This window comes from Cydia splendana, chromosome 11 (genome assembly GCF_910591565.1).
Source record: "Cydia splendana chromosome 11, ilCydSple1.2, whole genome shotgun sequence".
In the NCBI taxonomy this organism is placed as follows: domain Eukaryota; kingdom Metazoa; phylum Arthropoda; class Insecta; order Lepidoptera; family Tortricidae; genus Cydia; species Cydia splendana.
The window spans coordinates 20,876,678-20,892,657 of NC_085970.1; the positions used below are offsets into that span (position 1 = coordinate 20,876,678).

Below are 15,980 nucleotides of genomic sequence, written 5' to 3' on the forward strand. Positions count from 1 at the left end.
CAGTACATATGGTCCTATTTAAAATAGCACTTTTCGTGCGATGTCAAAAGTTTAAAGGGCCATACGTACTGTTAAACGTTGTACGATACACGTGCGAATAGGTAATTCGCTCGCAATTCCTCTTTTCCGCACTTGTATCGTAAATATCTATTTCATGGTTCATAAACGGCAAAAATATCACGCATAATGCACCTAAGCATGTTAAAATGGAAGACTTCCAAAATATTCGATCACCTAACACCGGTACGATTCTTTCACCTAAGTATTTACTTGGCTAGAAACTGTTCAACCCAATACGTATTAAGAGCGCTATTACATTTCGGCGTTGAGCGAGTTTAGGTATTTTACGCGCTGCGGCAGGCCGTGCGAGCTCAGTACGCCGATCCCTTCTACCACACTCGCACTACAATGATGGATTAAACATTCTTGATCCTTCGCGAAGCATATTGAAATCAACCATAACAACACTAATTGTACTTAACTTTTAAAGTTCTAAAACTGTTATTTAGTAAGTACGAAAATACTAAATGCAGTGCAAATGTACATAGGGGCTGTTCATAAATTACGTCATCTATTTTTGACGATTTTTGACCCCCCCCCCCCACCCCACCCCTCAAATCATCCAAAAATCAAGCTTCGGATGAATCTGTTTCCTCCTACGTTATGTTACCATCATCCGATGTCCAGACCCCCCCCCCCCACTCCTCCCATTTGAAACGACGTAATTTATGAATAGCCCCATACTTGTACTTATGAAGGTATATTACTCGAAAGAAATTATAGGTACCTACTCGCTTATTTACATGTTTCGTCATTGCATTTGGTACCTATAGGTTGTAAAGTTTGTATCAACGAGGGTTTAAAAACGAACTGGTACTGAGGATCTGATGATGATTAAGGTGGTCACGGATACCAATCAACCATGTAGTAACATGATTAGGTTCGTTTGATTCGTCTCAACAAGATCTTTGACGAAGATACACAGGGTCTGATGATGGAGCTGGAAGGTGGCCACGGGTACCAGTCTATCATGTAACTAAACAACTTCGTGTTTGGGCTCGTTTGATTCGTCTCAACAAGATCTTTGACACAAGATAGTACTCAGGGTCTGATGATGGAGCTGGAAGGTACCATTACCAATCAACCATGCAACTAAACCACATCGTGTTTAGGATCGTTTGATTCGTCTCAACAAGATCTTTGACACTAGGTGATACTCAGAGTCTGATGATGGAGCTGGAAGGTGGTCACCGGTACCAATCAACCATGCAACTAAACCACTTCGTGTTTAGGCTCGTTTTATTCGTTTCAACAAGATCTTTGACACAAGATAGTACTCAAGGTCTGATGTTGGAGCCGGAAGGTGTTCACCGGTACCAATCAACCATGCAACTAAACCATTTCGTGTTTAGGCACGTTTTATTCATCTCAACAAGATCTTTGACACAAGGTAGTACTCAGGGTCTGATGATGGAGCGCGAAGGTGGCGACGGGTACCTGTCTATCATCATCAGCTCCATCATCAGACCCTGAGTAGTATCTTGTGTCAAACATCTTATTGCGACGAATCAAACGAGCCCAAACACGAAGTGGTTCAGTTACATGGTAGACTGGTACCCGTGGCCACAGTCCAGCTCCATCATCAGACCCTGAGTACTAACTTGTGTCAAAGATCTTGTTGCGACCAATCGAACGAAGCCAAACACGAAGTGGTTTAGTTGCATGGTTGATTGGTACCGGTGACCACCTTCCGGATCCATCATCAGACCCTCAGTACTACCTTGTGTCAAAGATCTTGTTGCGACAAATCAAACGAGCCCAAACACGAAGTGGTTCAGTTACATGGTAGACTGGTACCCGTGGCCACAGTCCAGCTCCATCATCAGACCCTGAGTACTAACTTGTGTCAAAGATCTTGTTGAGACGAATCAAACGAGCCTAAACACGAAGTGGTTTAGTTGCATGGTTGATTGGTACCCGTGACCACCTTCCGGCTCCAACATCAGACCCTGAGTACTATCTTGTGTCAAAGATCTTATAGAAACGAATAAAACGAGCCTAAACACGAAGTGGTTTAGTTGCATGGTTGATTGATACCGGTGACCACCTTCCGGCTCCATCATCAGACCCTGAGTCAAACTATCTTGAGTCAAATAAATACATATAGAATGTCAGGTCGTTTCAAATATTTTTAATCCTGTCCGGTAGTTTATTAAACTGTACCATTATAAATTATAATACTATAAAAACGGTGCTAGGATCAAAGTCTCTCGTTGCGGTTTACACGCACACAGTATAGCGTTTTACACGGCGCCCGCCGCACACAATGATAAAAAACCTCGTCGTCGCCGTTGAAAATGTGCGGAGCCGACCGACACACGTCCTGCCTCTACAAGCTCTGCCGCGGCACTGAGCTGGCGCAGCGCGCGTCATCGGTAATATAGAGTAGTTTTCAAAAAATTGCCAAAAAATTATAGTAGAATTTCATAAACACTAATGTATACCAACAGTATAAGCAAACATTGCAGATTGCTTGAGTATGAAAATGACTTCGATATTAAGTAGATTTTCGTAGGAATTGACACTTGTTTCGGAGAGAAAATCGAGTTCGTTTTACTTTGATTTTCTCTTTCTCAAAGATATGTAGGAAAAATATAGTTTGATATGCCTAAAGTACAGGGTATTAGTAATACAAAATAGCCAGGTTTAGCAGAGTAAAATTCTCAACATTTCCAAATAAGAGCTCGCCATTCAGTGCTTCACGGGGTTTTTCGGAAACGACCATCAGAAAAAAAATCATTACTAATTTAATAAGTCCTTTTTCTAATATTTACAACGATATTTATAAAGATAAGAAGACGCTTTTACTGGAACACGTACTCATTGTTTCTAATAATGAGCGCAAAGTCCTGAATTTCGTCGACTAGTATCATCAGTTTTGCATTATTTCGACTTTTCTTGTAAGAGCGCTCTTAAGATCGCCTGTTCCGATCTAGGCATTGTTATTAGACGATATCCAGGTTAGCTTATACCTAGTAGCACAGACTAGCGACAGGCGGCCTTGGTCGTGCTAGCCAATTTCCAAATTCCAATAATACCTGCCTAGATTCCTGGGCTATGCAAGTCTATGTAGGTATTTTTCTACGAGTTAGACTATCTAGATAAGTTTCATTTAGTGTGCACTTACCTAGATTCTAGGTGTAATAATGGTACTTCTGTATTGAAACGGCAGATAGTACAAACCAAAATTATTTTTCACCACACCGCTTGTAAAGGCTTTCTTTATTCTTCAGAGACAGATGAAAAAGTTGCATTGTATCCACAAGAGTGACAAAGTAATTTGATACAAATCTTGAGTTGTTTCCTCACATTGGCTGACTGAAGTGAATTTTAAATGACGAGTTTTGAATTTTAAATGATAAAAATGCATTCATTTAGATTTGATTTTACAGTTGGTATATTCCTTGCGTTGGTGTGGTGAATAATTTAAATAATTTTGTGTTTCACTCAGTAGCAAAATTTGTTTAACTCTTGTTCCTTGAAAGTTGAAAAACCCTTTCTAGGCTCAAGATTCCACTTTTGGGAACTTCTAAATATTGGAATATTTTGCTTGCTCGGGTATTAATATTAGCATGAGAGGTTAAACAACAACTTTGCCCCCTTGTAAAACAAATAACTAGGTCATATCAGGAGCTGCATTTATTATTGTCTCAATAAATGAATATGAGTCTGTAGTTCTACTTAAGCAGGGTAAATGAATCATGCAGCACAACAGGTGACAAAAGCTACATGTAACTTGTAGAATACTAATGAAACTTATATCTTTTTTCTCACATGCTGCATGGAACTTGTACCATTTCTCCTAGAACAAAAAAGATAGACCAGGACCCCATTTCATAAGAGTACAAATTAAAATTTTACTGGTGTAAACCATACAGGTTCTTTAATACATTCATTGCCAACCAGGCAAACAAGACATCCGCGCTAGGACACAACAAATTCGTCATATAAAGCTGTAGTACCAAGATCCCGACTATCGGGTGGTCCGACCTGGGAACGAAATCATAAAATACCCGATAGTCGGGTTTTCCGGGGAGATGGTGCAAATATTATCTCAGCCACTATGCTCTATATTTAGTTATATTAAAAATAAGAATACTAAATTACAAAAATATATTTTGTTCTTTTGCGTTAAACATCTCTAGCTATTGAGAACTTATTTTAAGCTGGGTTTAAATTCGGGCAAGGCAATTTTGTCACAAATACCTATCTATTTATTATGGTGCTGAGTTATGCATGTTGCTTATGTATTATACTCTTTACATGTCTATAATATGACCAAATATATTGGAACTAAGGTGTTATGATATACATATTTGGCCACTTTTGATGCTGATTGTGCCTAAAACACAAGCCTTATTGAGCTTACTGTGGGACTTTTTATCTGTTACAATTTAGGGTTAAAATGAAAGTAATTGCATTGTTGTAAATTAATGTCAACTTGGTGCTTATCAATTTAGCTTAGTTATAAATTTTGAATTTTTTCAATGTTTCAAATATTTTGTTTATATGGTATTCTTTTTCCAATATTTAGCTTATTTATTTCTTTTCTAGTTTGAATTCACACCTAGATAAACACTACTACAGGAATTCATTAAGACTTTTGGATGATGAATGAATGTTTTTTGTATGAATGAACAATCAGCTGATGATCAATTCTTTACCTGTTGCGTTATTGATATAAATAATATTGGAGATATTTGTGCCACTTTCAATAGATCTAATCATAACACATCGTAAGCATATTTTTGATTGATTGTTGTAATAACAAAAATAAAACAAAAAAAAATTGCGTTGGTGGTTCGCACGAATACGATGCCGATGTAATATAACTGGCTACAAGTTCAACAAATACCTAATACTTTTACGATATAAAAGAATCTTATCAAATTCCACACCATCTCTAATCTTCCGTTATCTCGGACCCGGCCGAGAGCCAAGACTAAACGATCACGCGTCAGCTTTCGTGGCAAACCTGCCCTCAACCTAAACCTGTAATAGCACAATCCAAATAAAAAACTCACCTTTATTTCTTGAAAATTAAATAAACAGCGATCCGTAATCCAATATAACGAATCTTCCACTGATCCTATTATTATAACGACACAACAAACATTCAGCACCGTACCACACAAGCAATTTAACTGACACGCAAAACACTAATGCACGGGAAACGTTTTTCCTGATTAATTTCATTCACTTTTAAACACCGACGGATTGGAAACGTGATTAAATTAACACTAAATTTCGGCAACGGTCGTTTTAGCATCCCTTCCAACTGAAACATCGGCCATCACTAAAAATGTTGCTATACGAAAGTCACGTTACGAACTCACGTGTACAGTTGCCACATGCTATTATGTAATATAAATATTTATTTTATTTTATTACAAACATATGGTATATAACAAAGTAATAACAGAGGTAATAGTAAGTATTAAAATATAATGTTTTAATGCACATTTCTTAGGATAAAGAGTACTCTTTATGGATGATTGACTCGGAGTAATTAACAATGGAGCCGCCATTAACAGGCGTTCCCCTCTGTCGAAAAAAGGCGGCCAATGGTCAACGACATGTCAACCATATGTATGAACTGACGTTTATCTGACATGACGTACCTATACATTTCACGTGCCCCTCCCCCGCAAAAAACGGCAGACTATTTTGTACCGAAAATTTTAGACATGGCGGCTCCATTGTTAATTACTCCGAGATGATTGACGATAAAATTAATCTGCTTACTTTTTTTTTGTCTCTGGCAATATCTTAACTGTCACTAGTTGTCATTTATCTGTCGAAAGGTAAGTTTGAGCAACTAATATAAAAGCTGATAATTCATTTTCGATATATTTTCATTTCTATTTTTGTTTGATTGAAGACGAGGGTTATATTTTTAAGCAGTGTAAGCAAATATTTACGTTTGTTCAATATTACGCCGATAAACAGAGTTATCTTAATAACAATTTTAACATCGTTTTGTCGTATCTGCAACATTGTTAGAATGTTGCCATGTTCGTGTTATTACTTCAGTTTTGAGGGATATTATTGAAAATAATATTATTCTCATCAGCAGATGAAGTAGTTAAAAAAATAAACATGTTTTATCAGACGTTCTGTCTAATACCTAGCTCCAAATTAAAAATAGGTAGTCTGTGCGGGAGAGTCATGGAATGTATTGGTCCCTATGGGTTCCCTCATATTCCACGACTCTTCTCTTTCCGCTCAGAACAGACTCTACATACGTTCTTTAAGATCAGACTATAAAATATAAAATTCGGTTTTATAGAATAGACTATAAAACCGTGTACGGGCGGTGTAAAAAAAAACAGTCGGACGTAGATATTCAATTTAATTTTAACAATTCCTCTGTAACTAAATAGATCACAACAACAGTTTTAGTTTCTTGTTTATACATTAAAATGGTTCAAAAATGGAATTTATATTATGCATAAGGTAAAAACAGGTTCAATATAAAAACTAAATAAAATGGAAACAGTAAATAATGGAAAACAACGGTTTGGGACAAGGGATTGTTTTTGCATAGATGTGATGTTTTGTATACGATATAGGTATATGAGTGATTACACAGGTAACATACAGATGCAGTATAGAATAAGTATGAAGCGAATATTAAATATCTAAGTAACTTTACATATACAGGCACAAGATTTTTAAGATTAACACATCAAAAATATATACAAAAATACATATGACAAAACATAATGGGAATAATCGGTATACACATGATTTTATATAACCGCATGCATTTATTTAACACTATAAATATTTTTGTAGTTTTATTCTTGTATATTGATTGATATATTTAAAATTTCTATACAATTTTAGTCATACCAAGAAAACTTTGAATCCTGATGAAATATCATACGGAATATTTCATTAATTTCATAAATATGGATACCTATTAATTATCATCATGAGAGTCATAGACGAAAAACTATAACTAACAGTCCCAATCCGAGAATAATTATGTACAGTCCATAGTAAAAATGAAAAGAAATACTATATTTTTAATAAAGACTTATATACAAACATTGTTTAAAAAAATACACTGTGCTTTGTTGGCACGAACATAACGAATGTTATAACATCTTTAAGTTTTTTTGCCAATCCCGATAATACACACACACCAAAACCTGTCCTTGTATTAGAGAAAATATCGCTTTTAAATTCCTTTACACTGTCATACAGGAGATGTATATATGTGTATCTAATACTAGCAAAGCGTTCCCTTTGAATTGTTAACCTTTTCGACGCCGTGTCAAACACAAAAGCTGTCACGCGGACGCCACGTCACCGAAGTGTCAAAACTGAAATTGAATTTTATGAATATGCACGTAGGTCTATGTTGCTCTGTGGTCTGTGACCGATTAATCAGTCTTTGGCGTTTAACCTGCGATGCGGATATATCGGTCATTGGCGTCCAATAGGTTAAAACATACACTTCAAAAAGTATCTCACAAGTCAAAGTAAAATCCCTCGCATACCTTCTCTAGACGTTTGGAAAAATACTGAATACCACACCTAATATGCATACTTAATGTATCAGAAGGGCATATAATTATACCTACATGGAATTCCATAAACAGTACTATGGTCAAATGTGGCTGCGGGATAAGTACAGCTGGCCTTCACATTGGAGCCTGTTCACACACGTACATTGATTAGTGTTCAATAAGAGTTCCACTAAACGCAAGTAAAGGTACCGAATGTATGAACTTCCAATAAACACTAATCAATGTGTAACATGCCCTAATATGAAGGCAAGCCGGGCAGCCTTATAAAAGAAAAATAAACTAAATGCTGTAATGGGTTGGTTTACTTAGTTTCCCTAATAATATCTAATCATTTATTACACATATTTTTATTTTTATTCTTCCAAAGACGTCTAGAGAGTTCTAAGCACACATTACTCACCCAGCAAAAATAACGTATACATTTTAAAGAGAGTAAATATCCAATGTTAAATGAAACTATTTTACATACAAACGGAAGCTACCACAATATCTATACAAACATATAATAAATATATAATATGTATATGGCCATAATCTCTCCCTTATACTTAAACTCTTAGCCTAGGAAACGTTTGGTGTCACATTTTACAAAAGCCCTGTTTAAAAACTTCTAGGTAAGTTGTATGAAGTTAATATCTGTGTGAATGAAACTTTCATGTAGCTTGGCTAGAAGCACTTAAACGGGCCAGACTATATCGCAATACTAATCTCTTTGCTGTACCTCAAGTTGGAAAAGTAATGATATTTGCCAGCTGTTCAATCAAGTAATTCAACAAGTAATTTACTAAAAAAATAGATATAAAATAGTAACACTGACACCTATACATATAACTAACACCATAGTAAAATTAACTAGAACCTGTTCAAATCACTGGGCCCAAAAACGTCAGTTGAGTTCAACAAACAAATCAGTATTACCAATTGCTAATATCCATACACAAAGGCTCCATCATGCATATGAAATAATTATTTGCTCCAATAATACAATGCATACAACGTCTTGACACAATGCGCTTTGAATATGGGTAGAAACATTTTAACAAATACATAAAAGGAACCACGTCAGTTTCAGAAACACAACACTGGCAACACTTTGAACACTTGTACCAGTGTTGCCAGGTACATACATTTTCCCCCCAAAACTCCACTATTTCTGAAACTCTCGCATTGGAACATTAAAGTACTTTTCAATAATAAATGCACGCTATAAGTACGCAAGTATAAAATATCTGTGATCACATTTGCTTACCTCGACCGATATTTTATAAACACCATATTTTGATAATTAATATAATGACTAGAGTCAGTCCATGAAAAGTCTGCAGCGGATTTGATGGCCCACGCAGTGCACGTGTTATTTTAAACGTCAAACTTCTATGAAAATATGACGTATAAATGACACTTGCACTGCGTGGGCTATCAAATCCGCTGCAGACTTTTCTTGGTCTAACTCTAACATGCCACACACACGTTTGACGGTTATAGATTGTAAAAAAAATGTCATTACTGTTAAGATTTTTTTTTGTTTGCTCACGATGAATACTGATTTCGGGCCGCAAAATGCAGCATAAAAAACGCAAAGATGTACAATGCACATAACATGAACCTTAAACTGGAGTCACATTGCTATACGTATATTACGTATATAAGTAGAATTGCATACTTTTCCCCTGTTTCAATTGTCTCAATTTTTTGCAAATTGTTCTGGTTTTTGGATCTCTGCTCCGCAATGACGTCTATACGTCCCATATCGTATGTATATCGACCCTTGGAAAAGGAATATTAATATTTCGTTGATAAGACGTCAATACTCTATAAAATTTCAATCTAAAATTCATAAATCAGCCAAGTGAATGATGTTATACAGAAAGTTACATTTAAACTTCGAAAATTCGTTGAATCCTTTCTGAATAGCACCGTCCACTTATAAACTACGGAATAGTTATTCTATATTTCTAAATATGATACGTTTTATAAGCGTTAATCTCACTTGGGACATTTTATGTATCTTAATTTTAATCCCTTTTTGATTGAAATATTTATACTTAATTTTTGATACTGTTTTTTCGACAAAGATCTTCGTTATAGAGCGTTACATGCCGAGATATTTTGACTTGAATAACGTGTGTTGTCCTTTATATTATGTACTTCATGAGTGTAGCGGAAGTTTTACATTACAGTTAGTTATAACGTTTGACTTACTGTAGGTAACTGACTGCGGAATGTACCCATAAGTTTTCATGCTGGCTTCTTCTCGGTATGCAAACTGAATGGCTTGAGCATGGCTGCCGGGTGACCGGTGCGGTGTCCATGCAAACTTATACAAGCGGCCTTAGTGCTGCTCATATTCCTTGGAAGTTCGACACCAAACACTGACCAAACATTAAATAAATGTATGGTCGGCATCAAAGTCGATCGTCCGTTCCATGGTCTTAAAGTTAAGTACGATTCCCACCGAACGAGCGGAGTCGTAGCGCAAATCACATTTGTACAGCCGCAAGCCGGTCGGCTCCTCGTGGACGCGGACGGCTTCGGTCGGATTCCATAGGGTCGGCCAAACATAATTTATAGGCACATTGAAAATGCGTTCCGACGCGGCCTGACTCCAGTCGGTCGGTGAGAATCGTACATTATATTCTCGAGGCTCCCTCGAACACAGAGGCCGGCTTATGTAGAAGTCCGTGTATCTAAACCCGTTGTATTCTGGTAGCAATGTTCTACCTAGTGTGAGCAGTACCGTCGTGTGTGGCTAGGTGTCGCCGCAGCAGTGCGTGCAGTCGAGGCTGCAGGAGTCGCCGGCGCGGCCGCGGGAGCGCTATCTTTTCCCACGCACCCCCAATTGCTCCTGCAAACAATATACAACGAAATAGGGTCGGTTGCACCAAACTGTTCGTATCGTTAAAGAGTTCGCTAAATTTTTATGTATGGAAAGTTTCATAGTAAAGCGCCGGAGCGCGCCGGCTGACGTTGATCAGTCTGTCAAATGTGATTGGTGCAACTGGCCCATAGTCGGGTGTGTCGTGGACAGGGCGAAGTGGAGAAGGTTAAGCAGGAAAGCTGACCCCACCACCATGTGGGATAGATAGCTAGGAAGAGAGAGAGAGAGAGATAGACGGGTATGGAAAGTGGGCGAATGAGTGTAAAATGTTCATACGAGCAATCGTACAACATTTAATATTTAAAATAATTTTTAATTAGTACAAAGGGTAAAAGTCGAGTCGGTTGACTTAGACTGCTCGATATTGCAGTCCCGCTCGCACTGGGGCAATATATAAGAAAAGACGACTCAATGTACGAAATAGGGAATTGTTATACTGTATTTAAAATAAATTATTTTACACCATGCATGAAATAAAGCACCAGATAATTATAAGAAAAACACAGATAGGAGTTATTTTTAAACACAAGTTCTCTTTAATAAATCGGATAGAAATATAAAAAGCTTAGAGGATATAACTAACGGAGACGCCATGTCTAAAATTTTCGGTACAAAATAGTCTGCCGTTTTTTGCGGGGGAGGGGCACATCAAATGTATAGGTACGTCATGTCAGATAAACGTCAGTCCATACATATGGTTGACAAGTTTTGACCATTGGCCGCCTATTTTCGACAGGGGAACGCCTGTTAATGGCGGCTCCATTGTTAATTACTCCGAGATAAAAAGTATTGACCGTTACGTCACGATGTAATGTTTCATATAAATTCCATATCAGCAAATCGTTTTGACAATTCTAAAAAAGTAACTGATTTGACTAGTAGGAAAATACCCTATTCTTCGTGGTAAGCGTCCCTTACTTTACCTGCAAAACTCGCACGGCGTCTAGCAACTCCTGCTTGTCGGCCAGCAAACTGGAGACTTCCTGCTGCGCCGTGTGCACGCACTGACGTAGCACCGACATCTCTTCCGCTTTACTGGAATGAAAACATAAATAACGTGAAAATAAAAACCATTAGCAATAATCCTCTACAGCAGCGGTCGGGAAACTTTTAGCAGCCAAGGGCCACATAGTAGTTAACGAAGTTGACGCGGGCCGCACTTTGTTAATATGTGTGACTTATTATCAGACATTGTCGTTTGACAATATTACATACAAAATAGCCAGGGGGGTTCGCGGGCCCCAAGTGAGAGGTTCACGGGCCGCTTGTTGCCGACCGCTGCTCTAAAGTAATCAACATTTTTCGCAATTCTACTTTTTCTCTACTCAAACTCTTTTATATCACTCGCTACCTTTAACTCGGTTTCTGTAGTGTAGATGGGGATGCATCAGAGTAGAATAGGCAGAGTTGTTTAGAAAACAATACTTACGCTCCCAAAACTTTGTTATCCTTTGCAATCCTAGCCAAAGTCATCAGCCTTTTTCACAACTCTTCATTTTCCCTACTCAAGCTATCTATCTTCCCCCCGCTTCCTCCAATTCCGGTGGCTGTGCTGTAGACGGTGATGTGTTATGTGTCAGGAGGGCCGAGTCGTAAGAAAAGAAATATACTCACGCTCTCAAATCTCTGTTATCCTCCGCAGTCCTAGCCAAAGTCACAGCCTTTTTCTCAACTATTCATTTTCCCTACTCAAGCTATCTATCTTCCTCCCTCTTCCTCCAATTCCGGTTGCTGTGCTGTAAACGGGGACGCGTTATGTGTCAGGAGGGCCGAGTCGTAAGAAAAGAAATATACTCACGCTCTCAAATCTCTGTTATCCTCCGCAATCCTAGCCAAAGTCATCAGCCTTTTTCTCAACTCTTCATTTTCTCTACTCAAGCTATCAATCTTCCCTCTCGCTTCCTCCAATTCCGGTTGGTGCGGTGTCGACGGGGACGGGCTGTGTTCAGGGGGGCCGAGTCGGAGAATGCCGCGCTCGTCGCGCGTGAGGCGGAGCGTGGTGAGGGCGATGTCGAGGGGCTGCGGGGGAGGGGAGGAGATGGAGCGGGTTGGACGGTCTTCGATTAGGTGGAGTTTCACGTTTTCTATTAATACCTGAAATAAATGTTATTGGATATTAGCACAAATTGAAAGACCCTCCTTAGTCAAGTCATGACTCGAAATATTTCGGAGATATTCAATTTGTCAGTCATAAATTCTTCTAGTTTAAAATTTTAAATTCATAATATAAATCTGGTGACATGGAATTAAGAATTAGCAGCAGCACCCATATGATAATAATTACCTTCCAAAAAATATGTATACCTACCCTCGTTTTCCATAATTTTACTTGCACAAATTTCATTTGATATATATAAATTTCATTCATCATAATTTAATATTTCATATGCCATAAAAATAGCCATACCTAATAGTAATTTCATAATTTGTCATAATTGCCATATACCATATTTTCAATAATCACACTAATTCATAGAATTTCAAGTGCCAATAAAAATATTCGGCTATAATAATCCAATTATAAATTACCCATGTTCGTTCGACCAACAATGTATTTGTAATATGGTATGTACCTCTGGCCGTTTTTATAGCAATTATAGCATTAACATTACTAGTGATGGGTAGGACATCAATTTAAAATGAGTTTGTATGAGTACCTCATTTTCTAAAATGAGGTGTTACAATGTCTTACTTCAAATGAGGTGAGGTACTAGCATATATTCAGCGTCGACTATTCCATTAACTCCAACGGCGACAAAAATATTTAATGTATATACATATTTATGTATTCATCACTTCCTTTATAAATAAATAAGTAGTAATATTTAATTGGAGTGCAATTCTGGAGGTTAAGAATAGAACTTTTAGGAGAAAGATAATTTTAGAATCAAACTAAGAACATAAAGTACCTAACTTAATTTGCTGCTTTTATGAAACTTGTTCTAATGTAGCTCTTTTTTATTGTTAGATTGTTTAGACTTCCTCCTTGCTACTTGATATAATTTTAAGTATAATAATCACTAGCGACCCGCCCCGGCTTCGCACGGGTTAGCAAATTATACACCTAAACCTTCCTCAAGAATCACTCTTTTGATAGGTGAAAACCACATGAAAATCCGTCCAGTAGTTTTTAAGTTTATCGCGAACATACAAACAAACCCACAAACAGACAGACGCGGCGGGGGACTTTGTTTTATAATATGTAGTGATATATTTCATAAGTACCTATTAACCATAAAACTACCACATTTTTAACAAACTAAGGAGAACAAATTCAATATTTTCACTAGTCATTATTATATAGAAGTGACTAACTTACCACCTCAGATAATTTAACAGTAATATCATCAATATGATAATAAACAAAGCACCATTCGCGCCTGCCGCACCGGCTACATTTACACTTCATTTTTTCATGCAAAGGGCACCAAGGAAGATCCGCGGGTATATTTACTGGCAAAAACTATGTCCATATTTTGTTATGATTATAAGAATTATCACTAGGTATTAGGTATTAGAGAACTAAAATTAGCTAGGTAGTGAACGAAGTACGAACAAAATAAATATAAATATGTCATAATCATAACTTGACAGTTCCAAGTCGTTTACAAAGAATGTTAATAAAAAGTATTGCAAATTCAAATCGGTATAATTTACATCTACATTTTTATTTTACCTATGAAAATTATACTTACTTTTTATTTAATAAACTTTAAACTTATTGAAATTATCATAAATTGTGTACGCTACCGTATTATATTTCAATAATATTTTAGTTACTTAAGGGATTTCTGTTTCTAAGCAAGCTTCGTAAATGCCCGCCTGGTATACAGAGGGCGTAACGCGAACCAAGTTCGTCATGTTGCCTCCCTGTCACACTTACGTACGAATTTACAAGTGCGACAGAGAAGCAACACGTCGAAATTCGTTTTGAGACTGATTTCTCGCGCCATTTTGACACGTAAGTTAGGATCAAAAAGGCGTAAGATGTATGAAAGCTTGCAGCGCTTACGCTTGTTGTCTTTCGTGTTTAATTTTTAACGTATTTTCGGTGGTGACGCGAGGCGATATTGAAGTACGGCGCGTGTCTGTCTCACTCCCTCTTTGGGTATTTCTAATTCATTGTTTCATTTTGAAAGGATTTCTGAGGTGTTCATGTCACAGAGAGGCGGTGAGCGGTACAAACTCAATGCTTTTCTCGGTGGACTTTTTGTCGTTGCAATAAGGTTTGTAGTTCGGCAGTTGACAGTGTGGACCATTACGTCCATTACTCGTATCTTCATTTGAGTTTTGAGTGTCGGCGAGCGGGCGAGCACCTCGAGCGCCTCGCGCGATCCAGGGACTCTCTTGCGAGGTTATGAGGAGCGTATGAGTTTTGAAGGTCGCGAGTGAAATTGAAAGGATAAGAGTTTTTTTAAATTTGAAGTGTGTGAATGATTTGTGTGGCAAGAGGTGTTTGTGATGCGCGCGAGTAAATGAGTAAAATGAATAGAGGAGTGATGTAAGACATTTTTGCGGTATGAAGTACTGCGACAAATTAACAAAATTAGTGGTACAAATGAGGTGCCTCACGAGTGAGCGACTCAACACTAAACATTACGTACTTCCAAAGGCATGGGCGGCACCAGCACCTCGTCTTCAATGAACTCGGCGAGCGCCAGGGCTGTGCTCATGTTGAGAGCTATGCTCAGTTCTCGGACACGGGCTTCTAGCAGTTCCTCGAATGGCGCCAGCCCTGATGTTACACCCTGAAAAATGATTAAAGCATACATTTTATCGTACATATATATATATATCGGAAATTAAATCATGTACGAAACATTATTTCATTTTATATAGATTTTAGAGCCGGCAGAGTTTTAGAGAGAAACAAAAAACCGGCCAAGTGCGAGTCGGACTCGCGTTTCTAGGGTTCCGTACATAAGTCCGGCTCACGCTTGACTGCACATTTCTAATAGGTTTTCCTGTCATCTACAGGTAAAGAACTATTTTGTGTACTTTTTTCAAAATTTTAGACCCAGTAGTTTCGAAGATAACGGGGGGGGGGGGGGGGGGGGGAATGGTGATTTTTTGGCTATTTTCTTAAATAACTTCGAACCTAAGTATTTTAAAATAAAAAAAAAAAACATGTGCATCTTTGGGTCACTAATTATTTACATATGTGTACCAAATTTCAACTAAATTGGTCCAGTAGTTTCCGAGAAAATAGGCTGTGACAGACGGACAGACGCACGAGTGATCCTATAAGGGTTCCGTTTTTTCCTTTTGAGGTACGGAACCCTAAAAACATCTTGAGGATACCGGAGTGAAACCCATGCGGCCTAGTTTCCCACTGGGTTGGAAGGTTACATGGCAGTAAAATCTAATGCATTTGGTCAACTCTCGATAGTTCGGACCTGGCTAATTTGGGAGTCTTTCGATTTCAGGTCGCATTTACCCGGTCGGTCTATCATTAAATTAAATAAATATTAAATATTAGGGGACATCTTACACAGATCAAACCT

At 37.7% G+C, this 15,980-nt stretch overlaps 2 protein-coding genes across 3 annotated transcripts in view; both read right to left on the reverse strand.

Annotated features, from left to right (window-relative positions):
• LOC134794902 (protein kinase C and casein kinase substrate in neurons protein 1) overlaps nt 1–5,368 on the reverse strand; it is a 174,099-nt gene extending 168,731 nt beyond the window's left edge. For both annotated transcript variants that reach the window (XM_063766751.1, XM_063766750.1), the window contains exon 1: nt 5,085–5,368. The gene's annotated coding sequence lies outside the window, so the exon portion shown is untranslated. The remainder of the gene's footprint in view (nt 1–5,084) is intronic.
• Nucleotides 5,369–9,024: 3,656 nt separating this feature from the next.
• Nucleotides 9,025–15,980, reverse strand: part of LOC134794956 (bridge-like lipid transfer protein family member 3B) — a 56,501-nt gene continuing 49,545 nt past the window's right edge. Inside the window, exons 26-29 of the mRNA XM_063766828.1 lie at nt 15,081–15,224; nt 12,275–12,570; nt 11,400–11,511; nt 9,025–10,443 (exon numbers count right to left, since the gene is read on the reverse strand). Of these exons, the coding sequence (XP_063622898.1) occupies nt 10,414–10,443; nt 11,400–11,511; nt 12,275–12,570; nt 15,081–15,224 (582 nt within the window). The 3' untranslated portion in view covers nt 9,025–10,413. The remainder of the gene's footprint in view (nt 10,444–11,399; nt 11,512–12,274; nt 12,571–15,080; nt 15,225–15,980) is intronic.